Raw genomic sequence first — 25,560 nt, forward strand, 5'->3', positions numbered from 1 at the left:
GCGAAGATTGATTCTATTCCGGAAATTTAATGCAGTGTTCAAAATTAGAACAAAAAGCTTTCCAGATTTGTAAATCTCTTCCTTTATTTAGTTTTCTATTCTTCGAATGCCGCCAACTGTTGATTCCAATTGTGCATTATCACATGCAGAAGAATTAAGGTGCGAATATTGAACAGTGGGATTTGTTTATGAGCACTTAAGAGAGTTTTACTGTGCTTTCTGAACAGAATATTCAGTTTCGTTTTATATCTTTACAAATATGTTTTTACAATCTATATGTTTCTGGTGATAATTACAGGATAAATCTCCAGATCATCACAGTTTTTTTTTTTTAATTTTTATTTTTATTTATTTATTTTTTTTTTTTTTAATTCAGTTAAGATCAACATTTGTTATCTACTAAATGTTAAATAAAGATCTTCATGATATTTTGTATTCTTAAGTATTGCAGTGTTACAAAAGATACATAAATATTCTTAAAAATTTTATTTAATGCACATATTGAAATGTCAAAAGCATTATTTAGCCGAAAAATCTAAAAAATGTCTGCAATCTAACCCCTCACTCTTTTTCCAGTTCTGCTTGACTATCCAGAATTTTCAGATATCCAGCAGTTGGCAATTTCTGAGCATGTCTGTTAGTTTAGCTTTTACCATATAAAGGATGACTGCATGAAGCAATTTCCCTCTTCTGATTTCAGAGATATTCCTCTTTTTGTACTTATTTTTACTTAAACTACTTTGCAATATCTGTTAAGGGAAAACTATGATATAATGAAAATTTAGAATATGTTCAGAATTTTGATTTTAAGTTAAATTATTTAAGTATTAATAATTGAAAAAATAATCATGTACAATAAATTCTATTTATTTCTAGGTGCCAAACATAAAAAATTTCTGAAAGGGAAATATACAGCTATTGGTGGAATAACAAGCTTCTTCCCCAAATCAAATCCTGTTAAGCCCCGTTCACATGCAACGCTCTTTCACGCAACCACCATTTCTATCAGGGAGAAGTGGGGTTACCAAGCAGTTTCGCCTTCAGAAACGGTTCAGATGCACATCATTTTACATCCCTTAACCCATAAACCCATAAGCCACTGCGAGCAGTGATGTCACAAACTTGAATCTGATTGGCGGATTTTGTAGTGTTTGTTTATATTTTTTCGACATTGTTAATTACCACTTTGTAGTGTTTGTTTACATTGTTAAACATTTTCGGAGTTTTCGGCATGGCTCAAGAAAGAATTAAACTTTTTCTGCATTGTTTTTGCACCTACGGCTGAATACACACTGTTTAGAGGGCAGATTGCTACCCAAAAGATGGTAGCTTTGACGAAGGAAAATTATGTGTTCATTCATAAATGCAATGTTAACGTCAGTAGAATTGGCATACCCAGAGCGACGTTTATGGTCCAAAGTGCGATCTTCGGTGTTCTTGGAAAACGTAGTGCTCTCATCATGGGATGATAAGGATTTCAAGGAAAATTTTCGTATTACTCGGTAAGTTATTTCATAGTTTTTTAATATATATTGTTTTTATGTACAGAAATCTCTCACTTAACAATGTTCTTTGATTCCTGTAAAATGCTTAATGTTAATCAAATAAAAAAGTACCGTTATTCCTCTAGTTATTTATCACCAAGTCTTCGTATATTTTTCTTTAATTATTTAATTTAAGAAAGTTAAATGAAAAGCTCAAGAAAATTCCATATTTTCTCATGTATTAGAAGAATTGATTTTTTACTTTATTTAACCAAAAATTATATGGAATTATTTGAACATTCTTTTACTAATTTTCATACTTTTGCTTATAGCAAGTCATTGTCAATAAGATCTGGGCTTTGAATACATTTGAAATTTTGATCCAAATATATCATTTGCATTTTCAACTCTTCAACAGTGAAGAACGTTTTCTGCAATTGCTTCATTTCAGTTCTGAAAAAGTTTTATTGATCACTCATCTTCATCAAATACGCTAACTTTTCATATTATTATTTCAATAATTCCTACACATTAACCAAGTTGACTTTATTGCAACCTAATTCATATGTAGTGGCTGTCATTCTTTTGAAATAATGAGCTATTATAATTGCAGTAGTTGTTAGCGATGCTGGCTGTTATATCATTGGGCTCAGGTTGGTATGAGTGCTGTTAAGTCCATAGTATGCATGTAGGATACATAAAAATATTTATGTGATGAAAAATTCACTGAAAAGGTTTGGGGAAAAGGGAAGAGGGGGTAGGAGATCTTTGAGAATATTCTTATTTGTATATGAGAATACTTATTTAATTGTAGTGTCTATACACAAAATCTGTACACTGGGATGCAAAGTACAAAAAGAAATAGTTGCAATTAATAAACAGAGTTAAGTAAGAGATTTCTATATTTATGAATGTTTAGAAATTATCTCTTTTAGATACATTTCTGTTCCTGAAATTTATAATATTTTTCAAGATGATATTTAACAAAAGTAAATACTTTTTTATAGCTGTATCATTTTGTTTTTCCTTTGAACATAAGAAACTTCTCATAGTTAGTTATATTTTAATTTTTTCATACTACGTATATTGTCCTCCAGCAAACATAAATCTTTTTGATACCGAGAATGTTCAGCAAACATTTTAACTTAAGTTAAAATCATTGTGTATGATACTTATTAAGTTTGTGCAAAATTTTTGGCAACTAGTTTCTTATTTATTTGAAACTGTTTCAATAATAATTTTAAAATTTTAGTGCATTTTACCAAGTCAGTCATTTCGATCTTTTTCAATGCGAAAGCGAAAATTGGCTGAAAATCATAACTTTATACCAGAACAATTAATGATAACTAGTTATAGTCATATTAGTTTAGGATACAACTATATCAAATTAGAGAAAGATTTAATCTCTTCAGATTTAATTCTGTCTAAAATGATTTTGTGGGAAAGATGAAGTTATAGTACTGAATGTTACTTGAGAGATAAACAAATCACTATTGTCAGAAATGGAATTCATTTGTCAGATACTATACAGAGTTATAAACACCTTTAAACTGAATTTATTAAATTTACTGAAATGCAATGATGGATTAAAACAGATATTAATTATCCACATGTATTCCAGGGAATTTTTTCACTATTTTATTTTCAATAATCCATACTGTTCATTGTCTACAAAACAGAAGCTCATAAATAACAATATCCAATTGTGAAATTCATTCAGAAAGCACATTTCAAAAAGAAGTTTATCATTTTTCTTGATTAAATTTTTAGAATTCCTAAATTTTAAAAAAAAATGTATCTTTCTGTCTAAAACATTAGATTTAACATATAAAATTACTATTGCACTGGGTTCATCAATATATGAAATAGGGATTTCATATACTTTTTAATGAGATGCTAAGAATGCTTTGCACCCTCAGCTAATAGACATGAAAGAGTTCAAAAATAGCAAGACAGTTCTGATTTTAAATTGCAAAACCGAAATAAAACGGCCATAATTTGCAACCAAAAAAGGTCAGATGTACATTAAACTGTTATCCCCAAATCAGATTTTTAAGTGAAAATGTATGCATTATTTTATTCATATGTTTTAGGAATTTTTATAAAAGTAATTGTTTTGTTTCATTTTTTATCTTATAGGACTTCTTTCAACTACATCTGTGGCAAGTTGCGATCTCAACTAGTCAAGAAGCATGTAATGAGAAAACCAATATCTGGGGAAAGAAGAGTGGCAATGGCTCTTTCGAAGTTAGGTTCCTGTGGAGAGCTAAGAACCATTGCAAATTTATTTGGAGTAGCTCACTCTACTGCTTGCAACATTGTTGCTGAAGCAACTGTGCACTGAGCAAAGAATTCAAAACTACTTTTCCCCAAAATGATGATCTACAAATGATAGCCCAGGGTTTTATGATAATGGTGGATTACCTGCTTGCTGTGGTGCTGTAGATGGCTCTTACATCCCCATTAAAGCTCCAAACAAGTGTGGGAAAGATTATTTTTGCCGAAAGCAGTTTTTCAGCATTAATTGTGCAAGCAGTTGTCAATGATAGACTGTGTTTTATAAATTTGAATGTTGGATGGCCTGGTTCGATCCATGATGCTTGAGTATTGAGAAATTCAAATTTGTTTAGAGCAGGTGAAAGTAATAAACACTTTTCACCTACAAATATCCAGCTAAGAAACCATAATGGCAATGTAAAGCTATTTCTTGTGGGTGACCAGGCTTACCCATTATTGAATTGGCTTATGAAGCTTCATGGAGGTCATTTAAATGCCGAAAGAGCTCTCTTTAATAAGAAATTGAGTACTTCTCGCATTAATGTAGAGCATGCTTTTCGGCCAGCTAAAGGGAAGGTGGAGATGCCTTCTGAAAGAAAATGACAGTAACGTTGAAAATGTCAAATCACAAGTGTTGGCATGCTGTCTTCTGCATAACATATGCATTACGCTAGATGAATTCCTAAATGACTAGATGAGGGAAATTCAGATGTATCTTCAGAAGAAGATGATCTGTCAATTTCTGGAGAAAACCTCACTGAAAATCTAGACAGTCTTGTATCTGGAACAGATGTTTGAGATTTCCCAATGCAGAATTTGCAAAATCTTCTAATTTTAAATGTACTTATTTTTCTTATATACCAAATTATTGATTTTGGTTAATAAATTAAATGAATTCCTGGTATAATTTGCATTAGAAATTTTAAATTTTTACAAAAGTATTTAGGCGTCTACTAAACCAAAATTGTGTTCAGCAAATATATGTTGGAATTAAAAAATTATCACCTATACAACAAACATAAATTGTGGCATAACACCTTATTTTGTTATTTACAAAAATATTTAATTTATGATTATTTATTTAAGTATTATGTTGGGTGTGTAACGTACCATAATACTTAAATAACTCTGTAAAAAAAATCCAAAATATGCACATATATTTGCATAAAGTGATTCATAAAATAAAAACTTGAAGTTCAATGGTCAAAATTTAAGATTTCAAACTTTATAGGACAGTAACTGAATTTTAGCAAGAAATACTAATTCAACGTTAAAAATTATTTATTTGTTTGCTATTTTGTGTAATATATCTAGCAATTTTTCTCTGAAGACTCTTATTTTCTTCAGAAAGCTTCTCTTCCCTTTCAAATTACAGAAATTTATCTACAGTTGTTTCAATGGTCTTTTCTGTGACATCCTTCAGACTTTTCTTTCGTCGTCGGGAAGAACGTTGCCCATTCAATGAAGCTGTCAAGTAACAGAAAGCTATAAAAATTATTAACTATTTAAATACATTTCATTGAAAAATACTAATGTACAAATCAAAGATTATTCAGAAATTTATTCCTTTTTTCCCCTAAAGTGCATTACTTGAATAGGAAAAAATAATAAAATTTAAAGAAAAGTAGTACAGTCAAAAGTCGTTAATCCAGAATGATCTATAATTCGGACCTCAAAGCTACAAACTTTCTGCACATGCGTAAACGCATTGCATGAGCATATGCATTTAAGCATGCGCCTAATACATTTATGCATGCGTGTTTAAAGTATAACGGACGGTATAAGCTACGCTAAAATTATCTAATTATCTATTTCAGTTAATGTTGCAGATTGCGTTGTTCCTTAATCTTCAAATTCGATCCGGCTTATTATTTTTTGCAGACTGTTAGAGCAATTTTATAAAAGTAAGCTCTAACTTTCAATTATGTCAAAAAGAATTTCCGTTTCTGGAGCTGCCAAAGGATCTACAAAGCGAAAGTATGTTTCGATGTCCATCAAACACAAAGTGGAATTGCTGCAAAAAATGGCATATCCTTTGTTTTTCTAACCATTCTGAAATCTGTTTATTAATTTCACGCTGCTCTGCAGGGGGGTGGAGGGAAACGTTGTGGCGCGCAATGAACTGGAAGTTGATCTGTCAGCACTATCCTTATCTTCAGGGCAGATGTCTTTATTTTATTCGGCTTATAATTCCTTACTAAATGTAGTATTTCAACTCGATGTACTCCATCTTTAATACAAGGTTCATACGGTCCTTAACAGTCCTTAAAAGTCCTTAGATATTTTGGAACCAATTTTTGGTCCTTAAAAGTCCTTAATTTTGATCAAAATCAACAGGAAATCCTTAATTTTAATCATCTAAAATTTCTCTGTTTTTACGACTGTCATTTTGAGTGTGAATTAGCATTTTGAAGAATATTTTTGGTGATTCACTGCCGTATATATGGTAATCTTTTGAATAAGTTCATGAGTTGTAATTTGTTTCTATTTCTAATGTAAATGATGGGATACTCGAGTTTCTAAGCAAGAAGTGAAATATAAGCATTTCGAAATTCATTTTTTCTAGTAAAGAGCTCTTAAACAACTGTTTGCTTTTGGGGATGTGAATTCTTTTATTAAATGGTTCTAAATTTGGCGATTTTAAGATTAGTTTCTATAGAAACTTTCTAATTCCAAAATCTAAGAATTTTTCAACGATTTTTTTCAAAACATCGTAACATTGATAAATTTTATTAAAATAATGGTAGTATATTGAAATTATATTTAAAAAATAACATTAAAATAAAACATTTTTATTTTTTGCTATCATATTATAAAGTTTCATTTTGGCAACTTATACATTATTTTAAATCTGAAAAGTAAACAAGGTATAATGCTATAAAGCACAATTTACGAAACAGCTCTTAGCAAAAGCAAAATTAGCTGTGTAATTAATTAAAAAGTCTTGTTTTTAATTTTTTTATAGTAAGAGTTTTTCCCATGTAATTTTCTCAGAATGTGCATCAGTTTTCTCTATAAAATTAATTTTATGCTTTTTCCCTCCTACTTTTTTCCAAAATATTTCTGCCTTTTTTTCTGTTACAGAAATGGTAGGGATAATTTTTCTTTAGGATTTTAGACATTGCAGCTTGGAAAGTTTAGAAGGATTTGAAGGCAAGATTTATACACCTAGATTCTAGAAGATTCGAGAAATATGTGACAAAATGAAAAATGTCTCCATGGCATCAACACCTAGTGGATGTATTTTACAGAAAGTTTGCAATGAATTTCTTAATTTTGGGAGAACATCTGGAAGAACAATGAAAACATAATATTTGAATGTATTACTTCTGATACTAGAATCTTAACATGTTTATCTTCTCTTTATTTTCTCTACTTTTCATTAGACAGAAGCATGGAAAATATCAAAAATGCTTCTGATCTTATCACATGGGCAGGCATTATAGAAAGGGATTTTTTTATTAATAAAGAAATTGAAAACTTACAGTTTAAAAGATTCATCTAATATTTCTTAATGCATCATACACATAGCTGGCGATAGGCATTTTCCCACCTGATGCAATCTCTGTGGATCCTAAATTCTGCTGCCTACTGCCTTTCTAAATTCTGCTTCCAATGCTTGCTTTAAATTCTAAATGTTTTGCCATTTCTAGATTTTGTTGTTCAGTGTGTTACTAAATTCTAGAAATTCTGCCACATCAGCTCTGTAACCGTCCTTTACTATATATATTTCATATTGCTTCTGAAAGTACTATAATTTCCAATTTCTGTTTACTCATATGATAGAGTTATTGAGCCAGATTAAATTACAATTAAATTTTATAATCTTGGACCGTTAGTCTACATTATTAGTTTGAATTTGACTGTTCTTGTTTAATTACGTCACCGTGAGCTGTAATTGATTTTGTTAGCATAAGAACATGCCTTAATGTTCTAAATTAAGGCAAAATTAAAAAATTAAAAATTCTAAATTAATTCTAAATTCTATTAAAATTCATGCCTTAATGTTAGTTCTTTTTAAATAAGAGGATTATTTAAACCTTTGTCTGATATTGTACAGTCAAAAGTCGTTAATTCGGACACCCATAATCCGGAATGATCTATAATCCGGACCTCAAAGCTACAAACTTTCTGCGCATGCGTCAACGTTTACGCGTGCGCATAAGACCTTTACGGCTGCGAATATGCGTGTGCACATGCGCATAATATGTATGCATACACATTTAATGTGTAACGGACGATATAAGCTAAGCTAAAATTATCTAATTCAGTTAATGTTGCAGATTGCGTTGTTCCTTAATCTTCGAATTGGATCCGGCTTATTATTTTTTGCGGACTGTTAGAGCAATTTTATAAAAGTAAGTTGAACTTTCGATTATGTCAAATAGAATTTCCGATATATATTTACTAATATGTAAAGGATCTACAAAGCGAAAGTATGTTTCAAAGTCCATTAAACAGAAAGTGGAATTGCTGCAAAAAATGGATAAAGGCATATCCTTTGATTATCTAATCATTCCGAAATATGTTTATCAATTTCACGCTGCTCTGCGGGGGGGGAAACGACGCGGCGCGCAATGAATTGGAAGTTGATCTGTCAGCACTATCCTTATCTCCAGGGCAGATGTTTTTATTTTATTTGGCTTATAATTCTTTACTAAATGTAGTATTTCATCTCGATGTACTGCATCTTTGATATGCTTTAAATCAAGTTCCTCGTCATTATAATTCGCTTCCTACAGTGAAGAAAGTGATACAGAGATTATTGAAAACGAAAAAATTTCGATTGACAAATTAGTCGGTATTCTCGACACAGCAATTAGCGGACTTGAACAGCGGAACTTTGTAACTAAACAAGAAATTATGTCTGTTTAGTAGAATTAAAGAGAAAGTATTATCACATAAAACGAAGCAACTTAAACAACTTACATTGAAAGAAATGTATAATAAAGTAAACAAATAAATATTAAGCTTTTTTATTTTTGTAAATTTTGATACCCTTTAGATCATAATTGTTCTTTATTTCATAAATTACGGTTTCATATTTTAAATTTTATAATTTCTGCATGCCATCTTACCAGATTTAAACTAATGATCTATAATCCGGAAAAATCGATTATCCGCAATCGCCGAAGTCCCGACGAGTCCGGATTAACGACTTTTGACTGTAGTTAATTTCAGACATAGCGATAATATGCTTCACGTCTGTCGGGGGTTTTGGACTATTTAATTTTTACCAGATCAATTAAACCCTCATAGGTACATTATGGAGAGATTGATAAGTTAGGAGATAAAGCACGCAGAAACTAGTGAAAGCATTGGTTTGCATATTGAGACAAATCTCTAATTGTTAGAAAAGATGCTTAAAAGAGAAGGAAAGTGATATAAACGTTCAAATATGACCAACTATCATAAATAAATTTGCATAGTTTATTTTATTCTCAAACTTATTAACAATTATGTTAATTAATTCATGTTTAGTAATAATGCGTACTACTTAGGGATCTATTTTATTTTTAGGATGGTATCATAAAAGTGAAATTCAGGCATAGATAATGTCTTCAATTGAATTTATTCAGTTCCCGTTTGTTTATAGGTCCTTAACTTTTTTCATTAATGGTCCTTAAACGTCCTTAAAAGTACTTAATTTCCATGTGCAGAAATGTGTACAAACCCTGTAATATGATTTAAATCAAATTTCCCGTCATTATAAATATCACGAATAAACATCAAATAGTTTTCTGGTTGCAATTTTCTAATTTCGACTATGCATATTCTATGCTTTACGCATGCGCACTTTGAAAGAAATGTTTAATAAAGTAAACAAATAAATATTAAGCTCTTTTTTTTATATACCCTTTAGATCATTATTGCTCTTTATTTCATAAATTACGGTTTCATATTTTTAATTTTATAATTTCTGCATGCCATCTTGCCAGATTTAAATTGATGATCTATAACCCGGAAAAACCGATAATCCGGAATCGCGAAGTCCCGATGAGTCCAGAATAAAGACTTTTGACTGTAATCTCTTTTAGTAAATAATGAAATTGTTTTCTAGCATTTGAGAAAAAAATTGTGGTGCCACTAGACTAGAACACATGTGTCTCAAAGCCCAGATTTTGGACATGCCTTTTATTTATTTCATGCTTTGTGTGAATTTAATGAATTTTTTATTAACAAACTGAGCAATTCAAAATCTCTGGACTTGGCTGAGTAGTTATTTCTCAAATGTAATCAACAAACTTGGTGATTTAAAATAAATGTATTGATACTAACCAGATATAAAATATTTTTATCTTCTGCATATCAGTGCATTGCCATTTGGCAAAGCACAAGGTATTTAATTTCAAATTTAGTGTATGCTACTGTTTAACTGCTTCTAGACAAATTAGAGGAATTCATATATTCATAAAACCAAAATTTTCCTTTACTTAAGTCATACATTTTATTTCACCAAATGTGGAATGAAGACAGTAAACTTTTTATAATACACATTGTCATAAAAATTACTATACTCAAACTTTCCCCAAACCAGATTCAAATTCAAATTTTAGCAAAATTCTACTGGAAATTGATACTAGTTGCATAGAAAAATTTATGCAATTCAAGAGATTCCATAAATATTTCTCAAAATTCACTAATTTTATATGGTATTGCTCTGCTTTTTATTACTCAGTTTTTTTAAGGTTAAACATTTTTCTGAATTTTTAAATTCAAAATGGATGCTATTGCTTCATGAAAAATAACATCCTGCACATCTATTATAAATTATTATATATAGTGCAACTATATATTACATCTAATGTAAATAAGCTCAATGTGCGAAGCTCTTCTCCTGAATTATTCAAAATATCTCTTGATAACAAATTACACATTTATAATCTCTTCTATGTCACATGTTATAATATATCTACCCTGTCTCAGCATATTTGTCTAGAACTAATTGAAAAGCTTTGTAAACTGTATGTTCTGAAAAAGATTGCAATCATGCCATAATATCTAAGAAATATTTTAGAACCTGTGATGTGAAAAAAAAATGAGATTAGATACTTTTTTGCACATATTCATTAATGAAAAATACTTCAAGTTATAGGAAACATTTAAAATGATATCTATTCTTTCCCATTTAGTATACATAAAAGTATAGAAACATAAAATCTGGGGGGAAATGCGTGCATTGCCCAGCACATAGTTTGTGATTATGTGAAACATGCTGGTGGGATACACAGTGTATCAGTTATGAAAGAGATGAGAGCGGCAGCTTCATCAGCTCATTCACAGTATCAATTATATTTGGAAGAGCACCAAAAAAAATTATTTAAGGTAAAAAAAAAAAAAAAAAAAAAAAAAAAAAAAAAGCAGAATCAACTGATTTCTGTTAAAGGAAAAAAAACTCTCTTAGAAAGAGAAGTGCTTGAAAATAAGGCAAATGAACTTTTGAAAAGGCTGAAGTTACAAAAGACCTTTAATCTTTTTAATAAATATAATGAAATGTTAAACACTATTTTTGAAAAACAAACTCTGTTAAGAGAGCTGGATTCAGACATTAACACGTTCAGCCCGGTAGCGGTCCCTGGAAATTTTCCGTGTGGCCGCCGTCGGTCCCTGGGGACCGGCACTGGAATTTTTGTTTGGCTGATTCCGGTCCACGGGACCGACAGTATTAAAGTTAAAAAATAAATATATTCTCAATGAAATGTGATCAAATGTAGTTTTAATGAAATTCATTGAAACATTCTGAACAAAAATACGGCTTAGCTTTATGCATATTACAATACATAACAACTTTTTTGGTAACATTTTGTTACCAATCTGGATTAAACCAATTGTGTTACCAAGATAACCAGCTGAACCGAAACCAGGAATTCAGCCGGTTACCGGCTGAACGGAAAGGACAGCAAATTCGGCCCTCAATGTGTTAATTAAGAGAGACAAAAGAAAAATCAAAACATTATTCATTAATAAGTATAAATCTTGTGTCTTTTTTTTATGCTGTAAAGTAATTTGTATGAATATAATAAATATGGTTTATTAAATTTATTTTCCTTATTTTCAATTGAAATTTCATCATTAAATCTTGTAATATAATTTAATTTTTCATATGAGTTCCCCCCCTCTCATTGTAAACTAATTATGTAAATTGAACTGTAATTTAAAATTTAAAAATAATTGTTTTCCATGGTTGGGGTAAGATTCTCTCTTAATAATACTGAATTTCTCATATTTTAAATTACAGTCAAGTCTCTCAAATAAGTATTAAAGCATATATTTTTAAATTGTGATGTATAAAAGTATTTCACACTGTGCCTTAAAATTCTTTATAATTAGGTAAATATGTATGATTTCAACAAATTATGAATTTATAATTATTTTGCAAGTAAAATTTGAAACTTACAAATTTAATGCTTAGGATTTTACCTAATGCATCAAAACGTGCTTATGAAGTACTGAACATACTACTAAAATATAGTATAAAACTGCACTTCCTAAAACTGAAAATATGTAAAAACATTTTAATAATTCATCAAGTAATCTATTAAGAATGTGGAGAGATTGATTTATGAAAGATACGTGAACAGAATAAGCTCATGGAAAGTACAGATGTGGATAAATATTTTTAATAATATATACCTGGGGTAAGATTTACTAAATACTAAGTGATTATGTATCTGTTTAGTTTTATAATAGTGATATAGTGACTATATTAATTTTCTCTAACTTTAAAACTGTGCTAAACTACCTAGCACCTAAAAATCTTAGCTTAATGTTACAGTAAAAAATAGATAGTAACTTACAAAATGAACTGAGTAAAGATGACTGAATTTTGTTTGGCATTGAATGTGGTTTTACAAATTTAAAATAAATTCCAGTGTAACAGAATTATTGCTAATTTGCCGTGTCAGAAATATTGGTCTTAAAGTAGCTAACAATTAAAGTTCTATTTCTTAATTTATTAGACTCATGAAAATGATTTAACTACTGGAGATTGAGTATATGTCTTATTAAATTCTATTATCTTATATCACTGGCAACACAGCCAAGGAAATATCCCAGTGGCAAGGTCATTGTGGACTTCACTTATCATAAATTGCAGCCAACTTATAATTGGACTGTAACAACATTTTGCTTGCGTAACCAAACTTAGCAATGCGTTCAAGCCACAGAAATTGGACATCTACCTGGAATCCTACAAACAAATCTGCCTCCTACCGGTGATCAGCAAACTCTTGGAAGCAATTCTATTCAGGAGGGTTACAAGTCACCTTGTTGAAAAAGATATCATCCCTTACCAATTTGGCTTCTGGAAAAATCTATCAACTTCTAATCAATTATACAGAGTTGTTGGAACAATTTCTGAAGGCATGGCAAAATCAAAGATTACAGGAGGCATTTTCATCGATGTAGTGAAGGCTTTTGATAGAGTACAACTGAATACCCTCATGAACAAAATTAACTGCCTGGGTTTCTCAGGATACATAACAGACATAATTAAATTTTATCTTACAGGTAGACACTTTGTCATTCTCATTTCTGGAACATACTCCACTCACCATCCTTTCTGGGCCAGTGTCCTACAATGGTCCCTCTCTTTTTTAATATTTATGTGAATGACATTGGAAAAAAAATATTAAGTCCAGGATCAAATTCTATGGCTCTACGATCCTCTGGGCTAAGCAGGCTCCTTATCTTGGAAGAATCCTTAATAATACTCTTACATAGACCCCATACATTACATATATCATTCAGAAGTTTCATGTAAAGCCAAACTCTACCCCCTAATTGCTTAAAACAGTGTTTTATCTATAGACAACAAGTTACTAATTTATAAATGCATGCTGCATTCCATGCTATGTTATGCATGCGCTATATGGGCATATGCCTGTAGGTCAAATAGTAAGAGGTTACAAACTGCACAAAATTATATTCTAAGACAAATAACATACTCCCCGTGGTATGTTCAAAACAATAGAATCCACGAGGAGCTCAAAATTGTCCAATTAAGGATCCACTATTATAGTCCTAAAAAGTTTCATGAACGGCAGCGTACCATAAACAACCCGTCTGTTAAAATCTGTAACTATGATTATAATGACCTATCAATTAGATCAGTAGACCTCTTGCAGTGCTCAATGTTTATAATATGTAATCTCTGATTTTTGCATCCCATTTTATTTCAAACTTTTACTGTAATATTTATATGCATATTTTGTAATATCTTTTTGCAACTTTGCTTGTAAATACAGTTTACACTTTGTAAATGCACTGTTGGGTTCGCACTCTTACAGGTTATAGTTAATGGCTCTCTGGAGCATCTTTGGAGTCTACTTGAATATTTGGTGTTGCACATATATATATTTCAGTAATGCATACTCTATTATTAAATTTTTCATTTTGCCTATACTCATTACTTAATCTTTTAAAAAAATCTTAATTTTATTCTATGCATGTTACTATATAATGCTGATCTACAATTAGAATCAGTTACTGTATATATGTAATCAGGAATGTTACTTGTTCTACAAAGAGTAGGGTCTCCATACCCAGGTACCTTGATGTATCTCACTGCCACTATATACGAGTACTTAACATTGTATATTTTATGATACAATGCACTTATTTATATAAACTGTGTACTGAAAGTTTCAGATGAGTTATAATTTTATTTCCAATTAGGAAGACTGTTTGTTATTCTGTACTGATATGTACAACAATAAAACAGAGCACAATAACTTAAAAAAAAAAAAAAAAAAAAATTGCCCTATTTGGATACCTTGGGAAATAAGTTGCAGAGTATGATGAAGTGGACTTCTAAATTTTGTGATCTCTCTCAAAATTTTCCCATAGTTATTGGCCACTAAATTGTATTCTGTCAGTTATCCTAAAGAATTTTAAAAACTCTAGAAAGTTTCTCTTCCCATTTTCCTCACCTGGTTCTCTTCTTTTTCATAAGTATCACATACACTCACTCACAAGATGCTGACGTTTTTGTTTTCATTGAATAATTAAGCTGTTTTGTCAAAATAATTTTGTGATAGTAGTTAAACTCTCACTATGCTTTTTTATACTGTACTGTTTTTCAAAATATTCCATTTAAAACTTCATTGAGTTTCTCAAGTGCAATGTCAGTTTTCCAAATATCACTTATACTCGTAATAGAAACCCAAAAATTTTTTTTTTTCCTCGAATGATTCTTGTTTGTAACTGCATAAATTACACTTGAAGTACATTTTGAATCCAATTATTTCATCTTTGAATGTACAGGATGTCGCCAAAAATGTAAATGCTGTTTAAGTCAGTATTATCACATGGTTTATTTTCGGAATTTAAAAATATCATAAGCTCTTCCTTCCCCCTTCCATTAGATGCTGCTTCTAAACATGAATATATCTCTCCATGCATACATTTTAAGCAAGCATTCATTGCTAAGTACCACTTGCAAAACGTAATTCATTAGGCTTAATCAACATCTCTGAAAACGTAGATTATTCTTGAAATGTAACTATTCCAATGGCTGTTTCAAAATGTGAGATATGTTTTCCATCGGCTTCTCTTCCTTTATGGAGCTTGTCAATATCCATGATCTTCCAAAACATTCTTTGAGCTTTCTGATCAGTTCCCTCTGTTTCAAATTTATCCCCAGTTCAAGTGACGATAAGTCATGTAAGAGTTTCTGTTTGAAACTCTTTTCCCTAAACTGTTTTTCTATCTTAATAATGCATTAAAAACTTAAATAGTATATTTTAGGATAAATTTTCTTTGTTCAGGACTTCATCCGTTATTTTAAAGTAGTTAATGCTTTAAGATAAAAAAATTAAGTGAAGTTTCAGCAGGTAAAATTTTTATACTTTTTTGGAGCACCCTGTATTTTTCTTCTGATCCTGGAAAAAAAAAAAAAAAAAAAAAAAAAGTCCATGATTGCAGCTGGCAGCATTCAGGTAAATTATTTAGAAAATCTGGAAAATTCTCCAGAAGTGGAGGAGGTAGGACTGGCTGAAATGTGTTAGTTTTACCTGCCTTCAAGTCCCAGCTGTATGTGTATTTCTGTTTTTTTTTTTTTTTTTTTTTTTTTTTTTGTGTGTGTGTGTGTGTAGCATGAACACAACTAGTTTCCTTTTAAAAATTCTTAGACGTCCCTTTCATTTTATAATTTGTTTTTAAAATGTGATATAGTCTCACTTAATCTGGCTAAATTGTTATCAAGTTTTTTTTTTTTTTTTATGTGAACTGAATTTCTGCTGCCAGTTCTTTAAAAGGTATAGTTGTTATTTTTTGTTCTTTAGGTTCTGAGAATGATTATATCAAGACATTTTATGAGACAACTACTGTAACTTTTGCACATTTAACGGCTGATATAATACATGCTTATGTTGAAACTGGAGAACCACTGTGAGTATTTTATAATTTCTTCATAATTGTTGGCAATTCCAAAAAGCCACAACGTCCACTAATTAGTTTTAGAAAGTAGAAAATTTTAGTTTTTGATGGAAATTTGAGCTGAAAATTCATATTGGCAGAATCCAGCATTATTTTCTGTTAAATTTAATTAAATTATGTTGTAGCTCTTTAAATGTAGTATAACTTAAACCCAGTGAATGACACTCCTTTTTGGACCTGCTCATGAAGCAGTTATTTAATTAATAAATGCTCAAATTTAGTTAATAAATACTGTATTTAAACAACTTTTATTAACTAAATTTGTATGATTACTTATTATTGTTTCTGTTTCCACAAACTTCCATTTATTAAGATGATATTTACATCAATAAAAAAAGTAAGAAAGTAAATTTAAACTATGAGTTAATATGTACCAAGTGATAAAAGATAGCATGACCAGATAAAAGCAGTTGTGCCACTGAAGGAATTAATATCTTTCCTCCTGGCACAGGGAGAATGTATTTCCCCTGTGACCTTCAAGCACTGACTGAATTTTGCACACCTGAGTGCGTTTTGCAATTTAACTGAACATGAAAAATTCCTATAATATATATTTTTATCAAAATATTTGGATTCTTACATATTTCATTAAATGTTATCTTTTATAACTTAAATTGAGAACTGTAATATTTGGAATTAAAATAAAATTTAAGAGCAGGTTAAAGTGCAGATAAAGTTTTACGTTTGTTGGCTAAGCAGGGAACTCATAGAAACAATGTTAATGCTCAAGACATTCGATTCAGTTAAGCTTCTTGGCATTCTAAAATCCTTTATGCATATTTAAAATTTGAAATAATATGTTTTATTTGAGCTTACCAAAATTATTACAAGTGCCTAAACTCCACTTTGCTAATTACAACTCTAGAATTGAATACATCATCATCTTCTTCAAGTGAAAAATGGGTTTAAGAATATATTATTAGTGATGGGAGAGCTGTGCTCTGTATCAGATAAAAAAAAGGGGGGGATTATGCATTAAACTTCTAGTAAAACATCTTTTTAAAAGTTGTCTTCATGTGATACGAAAATGGCAAAAGTTGTAACAGTATTTATTCATAATGAAATGGAATAAAAATTTCAAAGCTTGAAAGAAACACCTGCTTTATTCTACAGACTAAAGAACTGCAATTTTGAGTCACCGTTTGCATTTCATAGTTCAAAATGAATATATTGATTATTCTATTATGTTTTGGGCCACCGTTTGCATTTCATAGTTCAAAATGAATATATTGATTATTCTACCACATACAAATGTGTGACATTATGTAAGGTTAAGCACTGTGTATTGCATAAGCGTTAAAGACTAATGTTGTATTAACGAAACATCATAAAGGGAGAAAATATTATTTTTCATTGTGTTCAAAATTTGTACTAACTCTCTATAGGCATAGCTGGTCATCCAACCTGTCAGTTCATTTGATCCTCACTAGTTAGTTCACTTTTTATCTCAATTCTTCTAATATTTTAATATTATGTAATGAATTGAGTTTAAGTGCTGCAGCATTTTACAACCATTTTCTGTGTTTAAATTTATTTGCTGTCTTTTAAATTAGCCTTGTATGCATCTAAATAAAAACAAAGCTGTTTTCCTACTTTTTAATATGCTCCTTGTTTTTCTAATTCTTTTCACTCAAGAATATTTCAAAATTCTTCCTTTGTCTGATTGCGTTTTTTTTATTTTACTCCTTTTTTGGGGGGGGGCTGTTCAGTCTGAGTCCACATTATCCTACTAAAATCAGTTATATGATATTCTTATTTCTTTTAACTTGTATTGCATACATCAAGGTCAAAACTGCTCAGATTTTAGACATTTAAATTGTTATGTTATCGTATATTCCAACTTTTAAGGTACATATGATTTTTCTTAACTTGTGTGAAAACCTCTGTAGGTAGGATTTTACACTTGAAGATATTTTGTTTTACAAATTTTATGTTATTTTTGTAAAAAACCAAAAATACCAAAAATGAGGATTTGTTGCCAAACCTATTTTTTACATGTACTTTTATTAAACTAGTTTTTCCATCATATCCTGCATTGAAGAATGGTAATCTCGTCATCAACTATGTAATTACTCTTCTTTAATATAATCATTGGACAAATCCATTTCTAATTTAAAAGTCAAACAACATAAATCAGCAGTTTTATTTGCAAATTTTCCAGGACTAGTTTGAATAGTTTTACTGAACCAGCTTCCTCACCTGCCAAAGTCCAAATGAATGAGATAATTTAAAATGATTAAGATAAGGGTAATTTAAACAGAAGTTAGCTTCATTTTATTCCCTTGTTTTCCATGCACTTCAAGTTAGCTCTTCCAAACTGGCTTTTGATCAAGAACTAAATTATTTAAAAGCAATTGCTATTGACAGGGGCTTTTCACCCAACATTATTAACCAAGCAGTCAGCTTAAGGACGTCATTCCAGATATGAATTCCTGGTGTATTTACAGGATTCCTTGCCAATGTGGTTTAATTTACATTGGTCAAATTAAGAGAGGCTTAAAATTTTGTGTAAAGGAACATGAAACATGTATTAGGAAAAGGAAACACAGAATTCCACTGTTGGTCCAAAAATCACACTTTACATTTTTATGTAGCCAAAATTATTCAAAAAACATCTTCCATTGGTGATTTAGATTTTCTAGAGGCATTTTACATTCAAAAAAATCTTTATGTTCTAGTTAACGACCGCCTTTAACTCTTTCACAACCAATCCACCTCACACAGCCCTACATTGAAACAACCAGAACCGCCCGAAAACGACCGAGATCGTAATTTTGTTTTCTTCCCTCCTCCTAAGGTATGCAGTAGCAGGTGCAGTTTCCTCAAATGCATTGTATCAATTTATTGCAGACAGCTTGTCCTAAGAGGATTCTTATCTTTTGGTTGCTCCTGACATTTCATTGTTGATTCTTTTGTGGTACAGTGTGCTTTTAAGCTTTAAACAGCAATAAAAGTGCAGTTTAAAAATTTAAGGATTATACTTATTTTTAATCAATTTATTCCTTCCTATAAAAATAACGGAAATAAACAAAATTTCAGTCGTGATCATAACAAAGCCAGAAAGGCTTGTTGGTCTGACCTTCAGACCAACAAGACCTTCAGAATTTTATAAAGAATGGGGTCAAAGGCTAATGGAATCTTTGTTAGAAAGTACAAAGAATGTCATTCAAAATCTTCACTCCTATTTTCTGCCTTAATGGACGGGGAGAGGAGGGAATTGCTGTGAAACTGGAAAAGTATTTCTGGCGGTTCGGTATTTTGAGAATACAGGTTAAGTAAAGGGTCTGGATTTCAAAGAGGAAACAGTTGTCTTGTTTCACCAATTGATGGCACCAGTAGCTTAACTCCTGTCTAGGCATTCTTATCTTATCTATTCTTATTCTTATCTTATCTTATTATTATCTTATATCTTTCATTTGCATTTTAGCAGCTGAGGAAGCTGGTTCTGTACAACCATCGAAACTAGTCCTGGAAAATTTGCAAATATACAGCTGATTTTTGTTGTTTGACTTCTAAACTAATCTTTATTCAGCGTGTTATTTTAACATAAATCCATCCCCCCTCAAGTAAAAGAAGAAATGTGGGAGCATTTCATTACTTCTGCATTCTTGTAATTTGTTTCCCTAGGTTTGGATTGATTGTTTTAGATTAATTGCTCTATTTTACTTTTTTTTAAGCAGGTTTAGCTTGGCAACATTTCAGTAGTAACTCATATGACATTTGAGTTACTGTTTTGTGAATTGCTGCACGAGCTTTTTTTTAAGTGTGTTAAAATTACTGTGGTGTGATGAAAGTTTCCTATGATTGGTAAAATTGAAGAATTTACTTTTCCACTTTCTTGGTTTAAAGTATCTGTGCTAAACAAAATTTCTGCACTTGATCCCCCTGGAAAAACATTTGTGTGGCCAACCTGGGAAACCTGATCTGAATTGGCAATAGCAAAAAGTTTAAAGCAATATCAAATATATTGTTTGCTTGTGCATTTTTTATTAAACACTCATTTGAGTTCTGCAGATCATTTTAGCCCTCTGTTGAGGAAGGCATTTCTTGATTCATATGCAAGGCAATATTCATTCAAGAAGGGAATCATCTGTCATTCGTACTGAGATTGCAAATGTTCACTAAAAGGCCATGATAAATATTTCACAAAAATCTTCCTTCTCCTTGTCTGTTGATGAATGCAATGAAAATGGTGGCTTCCAGTTTGTTGCAACTTATTTTGATGAGCCGAAGGATAAAATAAGAAGTAATGTTTTATGATTACCTAATTTTATTGGATACTCATCTGGTCAGAATGTTTCAATGATGATTATTAACAAATTGAATATTTCAATATTGCTATATCAAACTGTATTTCTGTGCAGGTAATGCACCTGTTATGTTTTATCATTGAAAATTTGTGGCAAAATTTCTAAAAAAGCACGAAAAGGAATTAATGAATATGTGTTGCCCATACACAATACTTTGCAAAAAAAGGAGTTCCTATATTTCCAGTAAATGTATATTAAAGTTGAGTGGATGTATTTGTTACTTAATAAAATGCTAAATGAAAGGGCAGTTTAGAAGTCTTTTAGCAGGTTCCTGAGGAAGAAATTTTAAAAAAATACGAGGTCTCTTGGTAGAAAACTAAAAAGGCTAATAAAACCATAGATCTGCTTTTAAGTTTTAAATGAATAAGTGCAATCAAATAATGAGTTCAAAACTATTGATAAAGAGAAGGCAGCATGTCATAGTGAACTTGTTTTTCAAGCCAGATTAAAATAAGATCATACATAGACAATATTAATAGCTGATCCTCTTTCAAAAGAAAATGTCATATTTCACACTACATATCTCCACTGCCTATTTTTGCAGTCTTCAAAAAATTCATTTTACTATTAACTTCTTTTATTATTGACTGTCAGTGTCATTACCATTATTATTGTTACTTTTTCTCTTTTCTTAAAATTTTCGTGCAGGGAAAAAAGATTGATTCATAACCCTGTTTGTGAATAATATTAGGCCAGAATCACTTTTAGATTTTATATACTTTTTACTGCCACATCTTTTTTACATGGTATGTTATCATTATGCTTTTAAATGTTTCAGACATGTGTCTACAGTTAGCCATGGAGAAATAGAAGATGTGTGAAATGCATTTTGAAGAGTTAAGCGCATTTAAAAATAAGCTTTGTAGTGTTTATAATTTTAAACTGGGTAATATAGGCTTATATATTCTATATGGATATATATTATATTTAATTGGATTTATGGTTTGTTTTATGAACTGAGAAATTCGAGAGAAGATTTAAATTTCCAGTTCAGGGCAGTATGTTTGACTGAATACTTCCTACTCTAGTTCCGATGCGAAACCTCTCATCTTTTAAGTATACATTGTCACTATATTGTTGAACACATATGCTTGGCAAGAATAAGTACTTTTATGACGAATGACCATACTGTCATTTGAAATATAATGTCTTTTGTCGATTTAATGATAAATAAAGACTGAAATTTTGTTGAATAATTATAGAATTTTCAATACTTTTTCCTTAGAAATAATTTTTGTTGTGAAATTTGTGTATGTTCATTACCTTTGATGTTATTATAAAAGGTATTTCCTAAAAATGAAGTAATAGTAAATAGCTTCTTTTTTTTTTTTTTTTTTTTTTTTTTTTTCCCCATAGTGATAAAGCTGGTGCATATGGAATCCAGGGCGCTGGAGGAACTTTAATTGAGAGTATTCATGGAGATTATTATAATGTTGTTGGTTTTCCACTGCATAAATTCTGTAAAGAGATCTACAATATGTGCTCTGAGCACATATTGTAATTGCATCGTTTTTAAGTTTGGAAATTTTAATTTGTATTGTTTTGTTTGAAAAATATTAAATACTGTTTGCAAGTATGTGTTTGTTCGAGATCTGTTCAATAATTATGTCAAATGAACAAGAAAAACCAACGGTTTATTGAAATTAACCATACACAGCAAAACAGACAACTGTTTAAACAGTACAAGAAGGAAGCCAGTTCCCTGATAAATATTGCAGATTACCAATATCACTGTCAGAGTAAACTCTAAAATTATATTCCTGATTCCCTATTATCTAGATAAACTTTCTAGCCTAACTGCTGGCTATTAGACTCAGATTTATATAGTGATGCCTAGCTTCTGGAAACTTTGAGGAAAATTGTTTCCGCAGTTTCTGAAATGCATTTTCCACAAACTTCTAGATAGTCACCAGTGCCTGTCAAGAAAATTTTGATCTGCATATCAGATTCTAATTGAACAATTTTCATGAGTAAAATGTTCACTGATGAAAATCACAAGATCTGTAATTCTATGCCAGAAATAAACATCTATAATTACTATGCATGGCTTTAAATTGAATTACACAAAATTGTTTCAGAAAATTCAACAGATAGCTAAAAATTACACATTATAATAATACACAAAAACAGTAATTAAATGACCTTAGATATTTGCAGAAATTTATAACAATGCTGAATTTAAGCATGCAAATTCAAATTTATTGCTAAGAATGATCTTGCATTTTTCTAATGAATGTTTTCTGGTAGTCGAACACTTGTCACTGAAGGTATTAAACTGTTGAAATCTGCTATGCTGGCCACAGTATCTATTAATTGACTTCATAATATAATTTGAATAATTATAGGGGTTATAGTAGCTTAGCCATGTTCATTCTTGATAGCTCAAGACCATAGGTGAGGCATGGCTAAACTGGTCTCCACCTCATTAAACCCTTGCTTTCATTAGTGCAGTCCATATGCATTGCATTGTAAGGAGAAATGGTTACGTAGACAGTCAACTATTTACATTTTTGTAATGCATTTCCATTTATGTAGGTTATAATAATAAAAATATTACAGCCTGCTTCATTTCTAATGGCACTACAGGTCGGTCCATATCATCCCGGTCATTGTGTCAGCAACCCTCAGTTGAACTATCAACTTTCCTTTATTTAAACTAACTGCATTACAATTGGCCAAGTGTGATACAAATTGATTGTAAAAGGTGTTGTATTTTAAGCAGGGGTGTTTGTGCTCTGGGGAAACCCCGGAATTCCGGGGATTTTGAACTTCGATACCCGGAAATTCCGGGGATCATCGTTCAAAAGGAGGTAGGAATAATAATGAATTATTTATTTTGATCTGGGTAATTTTGTTTGCTTTGAAAGCAGAAAACGCAAGATCAGTGTGTGTGGTGAAAACTTTTCCTTTCTTTCTCCAAAGGCAGTGATAATGCGTGAAAAGGGGTAAACTTCTTTTTTGTTCTTTCCTTATTGCGACTTATGACTCATTCCCCCGGTTCTCAGACATTCTCTTCTGGATTCTTTTCGGCAAGTAGGCGCGGCAGAAAAAAAAGGGAGAGACTTCGTTGGACCAGATGTGCGATCACGTGACTCTGGGTTCAAAGGTCTTATCTCTCCTGGCGTGGCGCCAGTAAGTAGAGAAGAGAGATTTTTCGCCATATTAGCTATTTGTCATTGATCGCTTCTCAACTTTTTTTTCTCCGCTGTGTAAAATTTTCGTTTCGTTTATTGAAATATTTTTTTATTTATGTACGCAAGAGAATTTCACTATGAAATTTCTCAATATAAATAGTGATATTATACAATTAGAAGATGTCCGGAGTGCATTTAGGTGGAATTGGATTGAACGGAGAGATGGTAATGGGGATATCATCGGCACATGGTGCAAGAAAATAAATGTTGCTGGACAAGCATGTTGTGTTTTTTGTAACTCACTGCTAAAGTATGGTGGGGAAGGATTCAAGGCTTTCACAAATCATTCTAAAACTGTGACGCACATAAAATATTCAAAGTCTTCTGTTGCTCAACATTGAACAACACAGCTCAACAACACAGAAGTCTTCTGTTGCTCAACATTGTTGGTCCGAAAACCACACTTTCAATTTTTCTGCTGCCAAAATTATTCGAAAAACATCTTCCATTGGAGAACTGGATTTTCTAGAGGCATTTCACATTCATAAAAATCTTTCTGTTCTAGTTAACGATCCTAATTCCAATCCAAATTTGCCTTCGGCCTTTAAAGAAATTATGTTTTAGTTCTGGTTTTACCAACAGATGGCGCCACTTGCTTATTCTTGTCCAGGCTTTCTTATCTTATCTAATCATTATTTCCTATCTTGTTCATTTGCGGTTTTGCAGCTGAAGATGGTGGTTCGGTAAAACCATCGAAACTAGTCCTGTGAAATCTTTGTAAATATAACGCTGATTTTTGTTGTTTGATTTCTGAATTAGAATCAAAATGAAGTTGTAGTTCATCATTTTGCATCTCTAAAGATGGAATCTTGCAATTCAGAAGCTTTTTTTAAAGCAGTTGTTAATACTATTGAAGATAATAATATTCCATGGACAAACTTAATTAGTGTATTAATGGACTCATGTAACATCATGCGTGGAAAAAAAAAGGGTGTTGAAACCAGACTACGATCAAACAAAGCACCCCACTTATTAGATATTGATGGTGACACATGTCACACAGCTAATAACTGTGCAAAAAAAATTTGCTTTATGTTTTGATAGATACTTAGAAGATTTGTTTGATGACATCTATTTTGATATGAAAAGCTGCAGTAAAAGAGAATTTTTTTTCAAAATCTGTGAATCCCTTGCCATTAAAAACTTAAGCCCTTGAACAGACCATAGGTGGGTGTACATTTTATACGTTTTAGAAAGAATCAAAGATCTGTGGGATGCTCTTATTGCATTTTATTTTCACTACTTGGATAAAACTGATAAAGGGGATTGTTTTTCTTATGTTGAAACTGTATACAATAAAAGAAATATTTCTGCAGCTCAGAAAAAAATTGTTGAAGGGGTGTATTCTTGCTTGCATTTCCAACAACTCGCAAAGGATGCTTTAGCTCAGAAAAAAAGAATACTAAATGGGTTATTTGTTATGCAAAACAAAACTTTATTGCATATGGCATTATATTCAGCAGTATTACCAGAGTTCAACACATATATTAAATTATTTGAAACAAAAAAAAAACCAATGCTTCATTTAATACATTCCAGTATTTATAAATTGATGGCAAAATGTTTCTCTTTTTTTATGAAGCCAGAAAATATAGAGTGCACATCTTATAATGATTTATTAAAGGTTGATGTCACAAATCCAGAATGCCATCTACCTAGCAAAGTAATATTTACTGGTGCAGAAGCTTCCACTCTCCTGAAGAAATTATCAAAAAATCATCCAATAGCAAAAGAATTTCTAATTTCTCTGATGAAAGCTTGTACTAATACAGCACAGCATATGAAACAGAAACTACCCCTTAAAAATTCATATCTAATTAGTTTTACAGCATTAGATCCAGAGCTAAGAGGTAAAAC

The 25,560-nt window shown here is 30.9% G+C and overlaps 1 protein-coding gene across 2 annotated transcripts in view; it reads left to right on the plus strand.

Moving 5' to 3' along the window:
• LOC118194934 (uncharacterized) overlaps positions 1-22,085 on the plus strand; it is an 82,980-nt gene extending 60,895 nt beyond the window's left edge. For both annotated transcript variants that reach the window (XM_085807119.1, XM_085807120.1), the window contains exons 6-7: positions 16,046-16,151; positions 21,866-22,085. In XM_085807119.1, the coding sequence (XP_085663245.1) occupies positions 16,046-16,151; positions 21,866-22,010 (251 nt within the window). In that variant the 3' untranslated portion in view covers positions 22,011-22,085. The remainder of the gene's footprint in view (positions 1-16,045; positions 16,152-21,865) is intronic.
• Positions 22,086-25,560: the final 3,475 nt, after the last annotated feature.

This window comes from Stegodyphus dumicola, chromosome X1, assembly GCF_044657685.1.
Source record: "Stegodyphus dumicola isolate Sdum_Otavi_A_Nest chromosome X1, ASM4465768v1".
NCBI lineage: Eukaryota > Metazoa > Arthropoda > Arachnida > Araneae > Eresidae > Stegodyphus > Stegodyphus dumicola.